General features: G+C 39.5%; 1 protein-coding gene across 16 annotated transcripts in view; it reads right to left on the reverse strand.

Annotated features, from left to right (window-relative positions):
• The window catches only part of LMO7 (LIM domain 7), a 128,874-nt gene that overhangs the window by 78,975 nt on the left and 34,804 nt on the right, over positions 1-15,095 (reverse strand). For all 16 annotated transcript variants that reach the window (XM_085058241.1, XM_085058235.1, XM_085058219.1 and 13 more), the window contains exon 3: positions 12,322-12,391. In XM_085058241.1, coding sequence (XP_084914367.1) covers positions 12,322-12,391 — 70 coding nt within the window. The remainder of the gene's footprint in view (positions 1-12,321; positions 12,392-15,095) is intronic.

Raw genomic sequence — 15,095 nt, forward strand, 5'->3', positions numbered from 1 at the left:
GAATAGGGCTGAACTCAAACCATGTGGTCTGACCACAGGCCTGGGAGCCAGGAACTCCCCATTACCACCTTGGCCTTGAATGTCAGGTTGCTTGGTGCCCATTACCCACCCATCCCACCTGTACATTGCGATCCCAGCTCCTGCAGCTGTCTGTATTTCTCTGAAAGCCAACAGCTTCAACCCTGAACCAAATGCAGAAAGAGAAGTGGATAGAATATCTAAACTGCTCTTTTCCTCCCTTTTTGGGCCCAAAACTAAAAATAGTAATTAAAACAATCATCCTGCAGACATAATTTGATTTAGAGTGACCTCAAGGCTTCTGTTCAGTAAATTATCCCACCTATAACAGAGTGCACAGAGCACTGTGTTGGCCAAAGATCAGAAACTGCATTAATTGCTTTGCCACTCCCCTCCGTGCGCTCTTCGTTGCTTTTCCACACTGGGTAAAATAATAAATTACTGTGATCCTTGACACAGGGATTCCCTGCTCCAGCTCTATGTATGATTACAGATACTAAATCTTTAATGATTCACTGCCAGCTTTCCTCTCAAAAAGCAGGTGCTTCTGCTGTGAGAATGCAGGAACGAAACTTTGTGCACAAACTTTGCCTTTGCCAAGGTAAGTTTGCCAACGTTACCTTGGTGCTGCCAGTATCAATACCTGTAGATCAGCCAGGAAGAGGAGCATTCCCTTTCACCATTGCAACCATTTGGAAACCACATTTGGAAGCAGCCTTAGGTAAAAAATCACTCTGGTTTCAGATAAAAAGGTCCATCTGTCTCCCAAACCCCAATTCAATCAGCAGTGACCGCAGCTGGTCACAGATCTCTGTAAGAACAAGGTGTGTATTGGAGGATCTTCCCCAAAACTTGTTATTCAGGCCCTGGCACTGGCCACCACCAGGGGTAATGGCCAGCAGAAGACATCTCTGCTCAGCCTCCCTCATTGCCTGCAACCTGTTGCAGCACTGAGCTGCACAGTTTCTGCACAACGGGAGTAACTGGATTAAGGAAAACACACAAGAGAAATTGTGAGCTGTTGAGTTTTTTAAACAGGACTTCTGAGGTGACAGCCTCAGGGTGTTTAACACAAGACCAACTGTCTTCAATGACTCGAAATGCCTCCCAGGTTCATATCTCTAACTGTGCTACAGAATAACCTTTACTATGACATTACAGACATATATCACAGCAACAATGTGTACCAAATGAGCCTTTTACTGATAAGAGAGTGAATATCAGGTTTTAAACTGCAGGTGTGTTTCTGGGATGTCACTGCTACCAAATAAGGCCATCTGGAATGGAGAAGGGCAAAAGTACAGCATGTTGGCAGACAAGCCTTGTTTAATGGAGCTCATCCACTCACAGGCATTCATACTGTAAGGAAAGTATAGTTTTGGAAAGCCAGTATGGAAGAACTAGCCTGGGCTATTTCCTTGTTTAGACAAGCCTTAACTTTCCCACCAGTTAGTTGCATTCCAATCAAAGTCAAGGAAAAAAAAAATTCAAGTGATATGCTTTACACCCTGAACAGTTTATACAAAACAGAGTCTGCAAGCAAAGTGTGCTAAATACTCCAATGCCAAGTCACCCCACTACACAGAACTGGAATGACAGTAATCCACTTAAAGGTGAAACTCTCCTGAAACCTAATGAGTAATAAAAGAAGTAAAGACCTCTTGTTCCTGAAACACAAAGTTTTGGCAGAGCTTGCTTTCCTCCTCCACCCCCCCTTTTTTTTTATTTGTATACATAAGATTTTTTTGTTTTGCTCACACAAGTTAACAATTTGATATAGGTGAAATTCAGCATCTCTGCACACAGGACTTGAAACAGAGCCTCACATCCTCAATTCACGTAACCCCCAATTTTTAGACTATTATTTACTACTTCATGCTTCCTAAGAGAGCATTTGGAGATTTCCTCTAACTTTGCTTCCTTCAACAGCCAGACATCATCTGATTCTTAACAAGAGTAGCATCCTAGTACTGCATCTATCCCTTCACGGGCTTATCCTATGCTGTCGAGAAGCTCTCCCAGCACCCTGGATCGAAGAGTTGGTTAGGAGATGACCTGCCTTGGAGCCCACCTGAACCTCTGCATCAGTGCCAGGCTTCCTCATGCCCCTCCCCATCCTCCTGCCATGCAGACAGCAATCCTGGTCACCCCAGCTGAAGCAGCCCAGCACCCTGCATTTGGCAGCACTTGTTGCTGGTGCTGTTGTTCATAGTTCTTTCACATACCTCGCTGGAGGAGGGTGATTCAGCGCAGACACATGGGCGTGGAGGTGTTCAGACAGGCGTTAGGAGATGTGGTATGAGGATTTTTGTACAAAACAGAAGGGTAGATAGCATAGCTGCACAGCTCCACCACCGATACCACAGAAAAAGTTATCACCGCTGCAATTAACATCTACTTTCTCTGAAAACTGCCATGAATTTCAAACACCTCGCATTGATAAATACCTGACAAGCCAGAGGTGGGGGGGAAAACATACTCTAGTGTCCACCTTATGAAGATTTAACAAAAATAAACACTGACTACTGCAAGGACTCTTAAACCTGCACTTCCTTGGCAAAGGCAGGAGAAATCAGATTATGAATGTCACAAGTATGAGTTAAGGTGTGTACTACTTCTTCATGGTTGACTTTTTTTTTCCAGTTAGGAAGGAATGTTTCTTGACAAACACAAACAGTCATCAGTTACTTGAGAAATAAAAATAGCACACAAATGACAGAGAATACCACAAACTACAGCTGATTGAATTGATAAATGGAAATTTTTTTGCAGTTCATTTGGCAACCATATTTGTGTATTTTGTTAAGTGACAGCAAGCTGACGCAAAAAGGGTAACACTTTTTCAGAGCTTTGGTTGAGAGTGGGAAGAAGGATGAAAATTTTCCATATTAGAAGGGTCTTGTTGTCAATCATATTACTTTACAGTCAGTTGACAAGATTTTTTAAAAAATCAATTAATTAGTCAGCATTTTGACATCTCATCCCAGTAACACACTTAAAGCAGTGTTTTGGAAAACTTGACATCATTTAAAGCATCCCAAAATACTCCTTTTGATTCAGAGATCAACCAGCAGGCACAGCGCTTACTCTCCCCCTGACAAGAGGCCAGGGCAGGTAGCTGAACCATCATTTCTTGGGGTCTGCATCCATACACCTTCCCCCCAGTTATGTCTGCTAGACACATTTCAATTCATCACCCACCTAAAACCTATCAAGTTCAACCCCATGTCTGGGTTTCACTCTGCCTGATCAATGTCTCGAGCAGCTACTAAAAACACCACAAAGAGTTTGCATCAACCTCCTCTTTCCCCACACCCTACATTTCAAAGTGTTTAGGCAGCAACAGAAAACAATTAAAGGAAATTCGGAGCTAAGGCTGAAACATACCATATGCTTTCAAGCAGAAGGGCACAAAACATCAGTAAACCACTGGCGAGATTACATACTCCCACTATCAGGCATTGAAAGACTACAGAACAATGTCATCTCTAGCTATTAATAACCATATTTCCTTTCTAGCGCACAACCCTTTCTTCTTAATTGCCTACTAGATGTATTTCCATACAGGCCACATTCCTCTTTCCCGCAAGACTGCAGAAAGATACCGAAAGTGATTTACAGTTCCCCATACATTTGCTAATTTTACCTTTTTTTGGTTTACAGCGTAGTCAATGAGAGAACTGGACTAAAAGTTAAGATTTCACCCCTACTTTACTGTAACTTAGTGAGAGTTTTAGTGGCTTTAGAGCTGAGGTTAATCACCAACAGCACTATCTTTAGGTATAGAACTGAAACAATTTTAAGAACTCTTTGCAAAGTACTCCAAGATCTGACACATTAAAAACTTCTTATGAGAGGAAGCAAGTCTTAACTATTTAAAAATCAGGTTTCTAAAATGCTTCATAAGCATTCTAAAATGTTTCATGCACAAAAGCAGAAAAAAGGTCATAACTTGTTCTGTTGGGTTTTTTTTAAACAGAATTTTCATCCCAGTTACTGTAGCCATCATGTTCCCAAACTTGAACAAACATCTGCTTAGGAATTTGAAGTAATGTAAAATTCAGAAGTTCCAGTTGCCAATGGAAATACAGTTACTGATTTCCAACTGCACTTTTCTGAGCACTGACAAAATCTCACATGAAGAAATTTAAAACTTGATTTGATGGCCACATTTGAAATATTGTGCTGTGACAATTTCCAGGTGAAAATATTTTTTTCTCATACTAATAACATGGGATCATAGACTGGTTTGGGTTGAAAGGGACTTTAAAGATAATCTTAGTCCATCCTCCCTGCAGTGAAGTGACATATTCAACTAGATTGGGTTGCTCAGAGCCCCATCCAACTTGACCTTGAATGTTCCCAGGGATGAAGCATGCACCATCTCTCTGGAAAAGCTGTTCCAGTGTCTCACCACCCTCACAGTAAAGAATTTTGTCCTTACATCTAGCCTAAATCTATCCTGTTTTTGTTTAAAACCATTACCCCTTGTCCTACCACTATAGTCCTTTCTAAAAAGGTTGTCCTTACCATTCTTATAACATTCCTTTATATATTCAAGCCTAATGCCTTCTCTTCTCAGACTGAATAACTCCAACTCTCTCAGCCTGTCTTTGCAGGAGAGGTGTTCCAGCCACTTATCTTTGTGTCCCTCCTCTGTACTCACTCCAACAGGTCCATGTCCTTCCTGTGCTGGGGACCCCAGAGCTGGATGCAGTGTTCCAGGTGGGTCTCACCAGAGCAGAGCAGAGGGGCAGAATCCCCTCCCTGGCCCTGCTGCCCACACTGCTCTGGATGCAGCCCAGGACACATAGGGCTCTCTAGACTGGGAGTGCTCATGGCTTGGTCATGTCCAGCCTCTCACCCACCAGCACCCCTAAGTCCTTCTCTGCAGGGCTGCTCTCATTTCCTATCCTATGTTGACACTTGTCACTAATCTCCCTCTGGACATTAACTATGACCATTACCCTCTCCATGCAACTGTCCAACCAGTTCCCTATCCACCAAACAATCCACCCACCAAATCTCTCTCTCCAGTTTAGACAGAAGGAAGTTGTGGAGGACTGTATCAAAGGCTTTACAGAAATCCTGATAAATGACATCTGCATTCCTTCCCTTGACCACTGATGCAGTCACTTCTTAACAGAAGGTCAATAGATTAGTCAGGCAGGACTTGCCCTTGGCTGTCCCAGATCACCTCCCTATTCTCCATGTGCCTTAGCAGAGCTTCTAGGAGGAGCTGTTCCATGATGTAAACAGGCACACAGGTGAGGCTGACAGGTCAGTAGTTCTCAGGGTCCTCCTTCCTACTTTTTTCAAAGATGGGTGGAGTGTTTCCCTTTCCCTACAAATCTCTTGCCTCCCACAAGAAAAAGAAAATAACAGTTTTGGGAAGATTTGTTCTTTCACTTTCACTTTCCCTTCCTCTTCAGTTTTAGATATATTGAAGTTCAGTCATAAGAAACACTAACTGCTATTGAAGAACAAGTTTACACTCATGTAAGGATTATGCCAAGTAATAAGTCTTAAAATGCTTGTCTGTTTTCCCAACAATTTGCTGAGCATTCTCATCCAGACAACAGGCAATGATGCTTCTTTGTTTTTTTTCAGACATTTAAATTACCAACTCTGCAGAAAAATACAGGTATCATCTTGTGCCTTGCCTTATGCAAAACAATACCAGACAGATCAGCTTCCAGGTGAATGATATCCAATAGGACTTAGGCAGCTTCATTCTTAGCAGGGTTCCATATGCACTCACCCTGTGTCTCTGAATGTGCTGACAAATCAAAATGCCATGACCCAGATCAGCCATGAGAGAAGGCTATGGAAGAAGAACTGAAGGCAGAGCCCACAGCCGCCACATTAGCTGGGATGTGTTCTGTTACTCATTGAAAAGTAACTTAAACCTTCAGAAGAAATAGCAACGCTCCACATCACTCAGTATTACTCCCTCATTGCTGAAAAAAAATTCCCAAAATAAGGTCAGAAAAGCAAACAGAGCACATCAAATGCTTATCAGCTCATTAGTCAGATCTTGACCAAAATGTATGTGGCTATTTCTTACAAGTATTTTCGGACTTAATTGCTGCACAACCAGCAGGTTTGAGCCTGTATTTTCTGGTGTTTGGTAGTGAAGCAAAGCAAACAACAACAGCTTCTAAACTTACTTCAGGTATTTATATACTTGCCCTTCCTCATTTTCCATGAGGAATGGAAAAGAGGAGTTGTTTTCTTATAATCACTTCCTCATAGCAGACAAGATACCATTATTAATATTGCAGCCCATACTAGTCAAATTCACAGAGCAGGAGTTTAAGATTAAGAAAATATTTATTTTAAAAATATATAATGCAAGAAGACAGGAAGGATGGACCAATACAAAGTATAAAGGCTATACTAAAGACTAGAAGGTGAACAACAAGAGAAAATAATCAGCATGAAAGAATCAACTTTGGAAGCAGAGGTGCTTTGAAAAAAAAAGAATTAATTTTAAATCTAATTAAAGCCTCTCATAGATCATCAGATTTCTTAAATTTAAGTAGAAAACACAACTTATTTGATTCTACGTAATCTGGAAAAGGAGGTTTGTAGCTGTTCTAAATAAAACATACAGCTGAACTTATCTGTACAAGGGTGGACTCTACCTGAAAAACTGTTTTGAAAATGTCCTATAATAAAGTAAAAAATGTCAGCTGCATGCCATTGCCCTGCGACACAAGAAAAAGAAAAAAAAACCCACCAAAAAAATCCATTACTCTGTCAAGAAAATTTTCCCACAGAAGAGGAAATTTTGGCCAGCTCTCCTTGATGACAAAAGATAAGGAAATTCCAGGGCGGTTCCATGGCTTGTAAAGTGTTAGGCACAAAGGCACAGAAAAATATTTTTATTTTTTATGTTCTCCACCCCTTTCTTTATCTCCCCTTTAATTTTAGTTTGGCTTTCTATAGTATTTCTCTCATTACCTTTATTATTCCCTACTTTCCTGGTTTAGAAGGTACATGCCAATGATCTAAGTAACACTGTTTCAGGTGGTTATCTTGGTGCAAGTGGTATTAATGCCTCCTGATACATTCAATTAGCACATTTTAGAATGCAATGGTGTTATATTACACTGCATTAGAGAGAAGCAATGATGCTGGAGTAGCAGTCAGTAGGATACATTTCCTGTTGAATCAGGAAAATAAACGTTCAAAAAAATCTACATGGAAAAGCATCAAGATGCACTCCACCCTAAAGGAACCCTAATTGCCCACTAGGAAAAAAAAATCCCACTCTATAGTATTTCAGATTAAAATGTTCAAGCCTGGGACTGCCTAGAAATGAGCAGCTTTTTGTGTGTGTGTGTGTGTGTGTGTGTGTAACAATTTTATTTAAAAAACCCTCTTCCAAAGCTGAAGAACTTTGTGAGGATGACGTTTTGTGCTCATGTTCATCCAGCAGTCATACCGAGACTCTCTGAGTTAGTAACATCCCAACCTAGTTGAAATCACAGACCAACCTGAAACAAAAGTGCTAATGACATTTCATTTACAATTCTGAAAAACCCAACAGCTTTCTATTCTGCCCGGCTGTATGATCACAGCTTTCACGTCTCTGATGTGAGAAAAGTCTTCCCAACTACAGTGCAAAGCATTGCACTTCCACCTTACTCACAGGAGCTGCAAGCAAAAGTAGATGGTCTCAGAAAACCAGATTAGTGTGTTGCAAGGCAAAAATTGGTATAAGCAAGTTTTCCATTCGGTACTCCTCTCCAAAGGAGACACTGGCTCTTACCTCAGAATTTGCTTCACCACCTGGTCTCAGCTGGAGTTGTACCTTAACTAAAGTTCTGCCTTGCTGAATGGTGTACACTTATTCCTCCTGAGCAACATGACAGATGTGTTCAGCTTGCATAAACCATACATAACTCATTCATCTTCCCACTGTCACATGGGGTCTTATGACTTTTATTCCAGTTAATGATTCTCTGTGTTCAGCCAACTGAGTTGAAAACAGGAGGGTTTTGGGGAACCATGATGCTGCAGCCTTAGATGCACCTCTGAAACTGCTCGGCAAAGCCTTGTTGGAAAATATGTTGTCAAACCACAAAGTCCTCCCCCTCATGTGATTATATCCAAACCATCTCACATGCTGGGAGTCAAACCAAAAACTCTGTATTTTTTGAGAGAAAAATTTTCCTTTGGGTTTGCTTTTGATAAACATTAATTTTATTTTCACCACCCCTACTGCCCAAGAACTCTAACCAAAATAATTTTTCAGGATCTGAACCCTGCAAGATTTATAAATTTGAGTAATTGTCTATAAACACCACCTCTGTTTCACACAAGTATGGACCAGAAAAGTGGATTTTTTTAAGTAAGAAAGTGCAGTCTCCACTTTTTCTACTGTTCATAATGAAATCTCAGCTTCCACAAACCACTGACCTTTCTGTTACCCTTCCCATATCCCCCAAAAATGCCTGCAGGCTTCAGGAACTGCTACTCTGGACCAGTTTGCTTGCCTCTCTGCTGTACTGGGAAAAAATACGTGCACTGCTCTTTATACAAACTGTGTATTTTAAACAGTTTGAAATATAATCAGAAATTAAACTTTTATTTCCCAGAAATTATTTTAATGTGCAGGTTCTAAATGGCATTTTAAAAAAAATGGCCAAAATTAAAGCAAAAAAACCCCAACAGCCACCTCCCCCCCCACCCCCCAGTTGGCTCCCTTCAGGAAATCTACGAGAACATCGCTGTCTCCAAAATCTGCTGTGAGCTGTTAAAAATCAACCTGCTGCAAGTGGCAACTTTCTGCAACTACTGCCTGAGTTAGCCCTTTGCACCCTGCAGCTGGCACACCTCACTGCCCAGGAAACCACCCTAAGAGCTGCGTGGACATTTCTTCTGTCACCTCTCTTGACAACAACCTCCCTGCAGCCACTCTGGTACTCGCCTTACCCCCAGCAGTTCTATTCTCCAAACTGGAACAAAAAGGAACAGGCAAATGCAGCTAAGGCAATGGCTACATCTCATCTACATGCCTCAGAAGAGAAGTGGAGCAGTGAGGCTAGAGCAAGATGTTGCTAGATGAATGCCAAGCTATGGCCAGATCCAACTCTTCTTGCCCAAGTGTTCTTACAAACCCTCCCACACAAGCTGCAGCCCAGATTTCCCATGCCATGCCAAACTAGGGAGAAGTTTAATAAAATTTTTAAACTTTCTAGGTACCAATCAAGCATTTTTCATTAACTGAATGCCAAGTTTCATTTCAGTATTTAATCTTTAAAACACATGTATTTGTTTTTCCATTCCATCATGATTAGACCCGAACTATTGCAATCCACACCTAAAAATCCCTAGGCAGCAGTATAATCAAACTAAAGGTAAAAGCTAAGGCTTATTTTGTCCAAAATGTGCTTGGAATTCAGGTCTTCCTGCTAATATAAAGCCCCCATTATATCGTACAATAAGTAAGGTGTCAAAAGTAAACAAGACAAAAAAAAAATCAATAATGCGTTGACTTCATTAAAAGCAGCACCTCACCCCAACTCAATACTAAAAATCTCTAGCACACAATATTCCATATAGAACAGAATGTTTCATTATTCCTATAGGCCTTCACTTACTATTTTACTCAAACAATTTGCTTTCAAAATAAACATGAAATCAAAGAAGCAAGATAACAAAACCCTTCTGGAGATTCAACTGAAGACATCAATTCAACACCCTATTTCTGTACTGCTGAAAAAAGCCTGTCAAGTAGTTGAAGTGAACACAATGATTAAACAACATACTTATATGGAAATGAAATGTATTAACTCCCTAGGGAACAAAACCAAAACTCAAGAAATTCCTGGAGGGGAAGAAAAACAAAGGGGAGGTTAAGGGGGGGAAGAGAAACAAGATGTCTTTCAAAGCATTTGTTTCCTTCTGATAATCAGACTGCCATGAAACTCTCAAAACCATGGGGGGTTTGTTTCCTTTGAAACAGACAAGTCAGGAGAGAAATGGATGCTAATTGCAAAATGAATGCATAAAATGTTTTGGAAATGGACTTCAGGACGTGAGTCTAGAGCAGCACGATGAAGCTATAGAAAGAATATGATCAGATCTCTTAATGTTTTAGATAAAAACCCTGTCATCTCCTGATATTAAAATTTCCATCTGGATAGAAAAAAAAAAAAACCAGAAAAGAGAAAGATGTGAAAAAAAATTCCCCCCTTCCAACAGTGATTTCTAGATCTCATAAAGGCTTGCTTGGGAGCAATTAGTGTGAGACTCAAAGGCATTGAAGACAGCAGAAGCGAGAGCCACAGAAGTATACATAGTATTTATGAAAAATAGAAAATACTAGAAGCAAATTAATTGGAGAAGCAACCTACAAGCAACAAAAATATTTCCAGAATATGTCAAGCAAGCCTAGCACCTAATTGCCTACTAAGCTTTTTCCATCCTAAATCCTATCTTTCAACCACAGTATCCTGAGCCTGAAAATTATCAATATCTGCTTTCTTAAAAATGCAATTCCCAACATTGTTGGTTTAAGTTTTACATGCTGGGATGAAGCCTGGGCTCTTCAAGGCTGGTATAACTGAGCAGCTTCCTCTCAAGTCTGGGAAAACCAGTCTTCCCTTATTGTCACCATAAGCACCATCTTCTGAAACCATCCCAATATGGCCTTCATAATTGTTGTCTTCTGAAACTGATTTATGTAAAACCTTTTCCACAGGTTAACACAAAACATCAGCTCTCTCAACTACTATCTTTGAATCTTATTTTAACAAGAATAACACTGGATGATCCCAGTTTACAAGAATCATTCACCTTTATGCCTCTTTCCTTTACTTTTGAAGACTTGTAGGAACTAAAAACAACTTGAAGAAACAGTAATACTCCATAAGTAGGATATAAACTACACACCAAATGAATACTCTGCATTTTTACATCTGGAAATAAACAAAAAATTAATATAAAAACAAGAGTGCTTGCAGTTATGATTCACGACAACGCTTAAATTACCACAAAAAAATGAAATCTAGCCTATGGTTTTCTGGTTTGAATCTAATGGCTACTTCAGAGGCCACATAGGCAATCAAACTGCTGATCAAATAACTGTACTGTCCTCCCCAGAATTATTTTGGTTTCATTTGAATTCTTTTTTGTATGCCTCACAGGAAAAGAATGTGCAGCAGTCTTATTCAAAAGCCTAAATACCTGAGCTTGTCTGCGACAAAGGCAAGTAATACTTTCTACGTCCATTTAATGTGGAAATGCACCTTCTCAGCTTGTGCAATAACTTATGGCAATTTAACCTAATCTTATGACCTCCAGTCAAGTTAACTACATTTATTCTCTAAAGAGCTACACGGCTTACCAGCCAAAGCCAATGTTTTGTTGGCTCATCTCATTAAAACATATAAATAAAAGTTTCTAGACAAGTTTTGCATTCTACTCCTACTAAGAAACCAGGCAGTTTTCCCGAATGTTGAGCTTGCATGTTTATCACAAGGTGGGATCTTCCATTCATCACAGGAATCATGCATATGTCCTTGTTCACCTTGGATCTCTTAATATGAGATCAATAGTTTTTGTGACAGGACTGAAGAGCTTTGACACCCTAATGACATGGATGGCCAACAAGGTTATCACAGTGAAAAAAAATTCTGAAGAAAGAATTCTTTGAATACATTTACCCATAAAAGGATTTCTGATGCTAAATGGCTACAAAACCTATCCTAGTGTCTGGGCAGCAAATTTTCTAAACAGCATATAGAAAATCTTTTACATTTCCTGTGAAAATTATTCCATACATCTCCCACCTCTCCCCCCCAACAATGTGATTTACAGCCAAAACATTGACAAATCCTGCAACAGAAGCCTGAAGAGAGATCTTTGCATCATCAGAGTTATTTTAATGCAACTGAAGCTTTGCTGTGGGTGGATTGAAACAGGTTCTAAAAATACTTTAACTACACATAACATTTCCTACTCTGCCCATTCCCTGAAAAAGGGACATCTGAAATGGTTTCTGAATTTAAAACAGGATGGTGGCCTTAAAATAGAGACAAGTAATGCTACAGAGGTTTGTGCACAGGAGACAGTTCTTGGTACATCTGGGGATGATGAAGCTTCATGCAGTGACAGGATTAAAGTTACAGATCCAAGTCACGGATTAGGTATCCTTTGTGGTCTAAGACAACACAGAAATGGTACAATTTTGAACAAAAAATGAAAATGGAGTTAGACTTTTAAAAACTCCTTAAAAACAAAGATCACTTGGTTCATACCCCAGATATTAAATTCAATGCCATTACTTACCAAGCCAGCTATTGGAGTTGGCAGACGATTGATCTTCTTAACAATGCCAGGCTTGATCTTGTTGATCAAACTAAAAAAAAAAAAAAGGTCAAATCATTTTTTTACATAATTTACTGTACTTAAGTATGAGCATCAATGCTTAAGACATACTTTGCATATGGTCCTAACTTAACATGATTTGAGCAAATTTGAGCTGAACCTATTAACACTCCTAAGAAGTGACAAGCAAGAACAGACTGTAGAAGCAAAAATGAGGCAAGTCACACACAAAGATTTCTGGGAGCAGCAAAGTGAGAAAGAAAAGAAAATGCCTGAGGATGCGTAGGCAGAAAAGGATCTGTGTTTCTACTACATGGGTGGCGATGTTAATCGGACTCAAATTTCCTATTTAAAGATTTTCTTCACATAAAGATTCTGAGCAGATGTCAAAAATGCACCAGAATATTGATTTTCAGAGTACAGTGTGAAAGCACTGTAAGGGTGAGAACTAAACTACATTTTCATAATGCTACCAAGCCCAGTATGCTGTGTGCAACAATCATTTTTAGCACATATAATTTACATGCACAAGTCATTTTCCATCTCAGTCAAAAGAGACTGTATGTGACATCACTCTTTTCATAAAATTCATAATTAAACTGAGAGGATAGGGCAGACTAACGCACCATTGTTGAGTACACAAGCCCAAATGCACACCTTATCCTGCAGCGAGGATGAGGCACAGGATTCCTTGCAAGTTTATACCCAGGTTTTCAATCATGGAGGTAGGGAAATATTGTGGTTCACCAAACTACTCACTAGACCACAGGGTCAGTAGACAACAGGGACCTCAGGACACCCTGCAGACTTCATCTGCCTATGTATCTTTCAGGATTTTTTTACTTGCTCTCTCTTCTTGTTGCTGCTTGTCTGGCCAGACCCTTTACCTCACACAAAGCATCCAGCAAGGCTTTGTGATCTACCCACACCAGTGCAGAGACAAGACCTGGAGTTTAAAACCCTGTGTGGGGAAAAAGCATCTTTTGCTCCAGCAGAAAATGTATTTGGGAAATAAAGAACAGTTTACCCCTATACACTGAAATTAAGGATACATTTCTAAGTACCTGCAGAAAAAAAAAAAAAGCTGCAGGTCCTGAGATTTTTCAATTGCACTAAGTTATTTAGCAAACAAGACACATTTGATTATTTTCCCACCCAAAAAAAGTGATCCGTTGAGGTGGAATTTAAAAAAGTTGGCATTCCTCCCCTTTTTTAATTTTTAAATCTTCCAAATGTGTAATTTGTATTTGATTTATTTCACTGAAGAACATGAAGTAGCATGTGACCAGGAAAACTTTAGTGAATTTCTTTCTCTAGTGTATGCACACAAGAATTGGCAAAATATAAAAAGGCTTTATTTTGTCAACTACTGTTCATTTTGCCAATGTGTGCACTTAGTCATTGAGCAGGACAAACAAACCAACTGGATGCTATAGGAAAATGTGGTGCAAGTATAGGTCCAATCTGCTATAGTTTGATATCTGCCAAGTCAGACATACAATCTCCAGAGATAATATATCCACTGACACTGAATCAGCCACACCACAGGTGAACCAAGGAATGGACAATGTAATTTCTAGTTTGTCTCAATTATTCAAGATCTTGCACTATATTGTCTTTGGTGAAAATTGGACATCTGAAAATTTCTGCCATCTGCCATCTGCTCTTTCCTGTTTCCATGGAATTTCTATGAAAATCACTCCTTCTTGTACTTCAAGTATGTCAAATTTAAAATTATGATACAGGAGAACAGCTATTTCAGTATAACATAATGAGGCATCCTTTGCTTTAAAGAAAGTTTAAATGCTGCTCAGTTGAAGAAATTACAAGATGTTTATCTTGCATTACTATTAATTACAGATAAATATAACTGATTTGCATTTGGCAGATGGAGCCTCTTTTGCCAAGTATCAACAATGAAGATATTAGAGGATTAAACACACTATGTATGTTTAAGAATTGCATAACACAGTTATATCTGAATACAATATACATGTCCCACTAAACACATACCTAAATACCTTCTTATTAAAAGTATAAACTTTATTAACACGTTCACACTAACATTTAATTACATAAGTAATGAAAATAAAGCATCCAGCTCTACAATATTACTGAAAATTAATTAACTCCCCATATCACAAATATAACTTCAGAAGCAACTAGCAAGAAAAGACTGGAAGGACAAAGAGTCCAAAGAACAATAAAGGCAAGGACAGAAAACACAGTAATATACACAGAAGGAAAAAATTATATACAGGAAAAGAAGTTCAGAGAACTGAACTTTCATAAATATTTTCTGAAAGTTAGCTTGGCTGAACTGATTTTAGAGTGGCTCTGAGATTTGTGGTATAGTTTTTAGCATCCCAGGTAGCTCTCTAACAAGATTTCTCTTGCACTGGTGTTCTAATGACATTTACATCTGTTGTTCCTTAAAATACTGAGGGATTAGCATCACTTCCAGTCCTGAAAACCTGTTCCAGTAAGTACAAAACCAATTACAGGTATGTGGATGAGACCTGATGAGTGGACATTTTACACCTCTGACTCAGTCTAGCAACGAAACCAGGCAAGTCCCATCACTGCCGAGCCTACACTATACAAGCACAAGGAAGCTTCTTACAGGAAGTGCTCCAAAACAAGCTGAGTGTAGTTCTCTGGTAGGAATTGGTAGTTTCAGGATTTATGGAACCAGCAGTCAAGGGCTGGGGATGGAGGACAAAAATCCAAACCCA

This window comes from Lichenostomus cassidix, chromosome 1 (genome assembly GCF_008360975.1).
Source record: "Lichenostomus cassidix isolate B80296 chromosome 1, HeHo_3.0, whole genome shotgun sequence".
In the NCBI taxonomy this organism is placed as follows: domain Eukaryota; kingdom Metazoa; phylum Chordata; class Aves; order Passeriformes; family Meliphagidae; genus Lichenostomus; species Lichenostomus cassidix.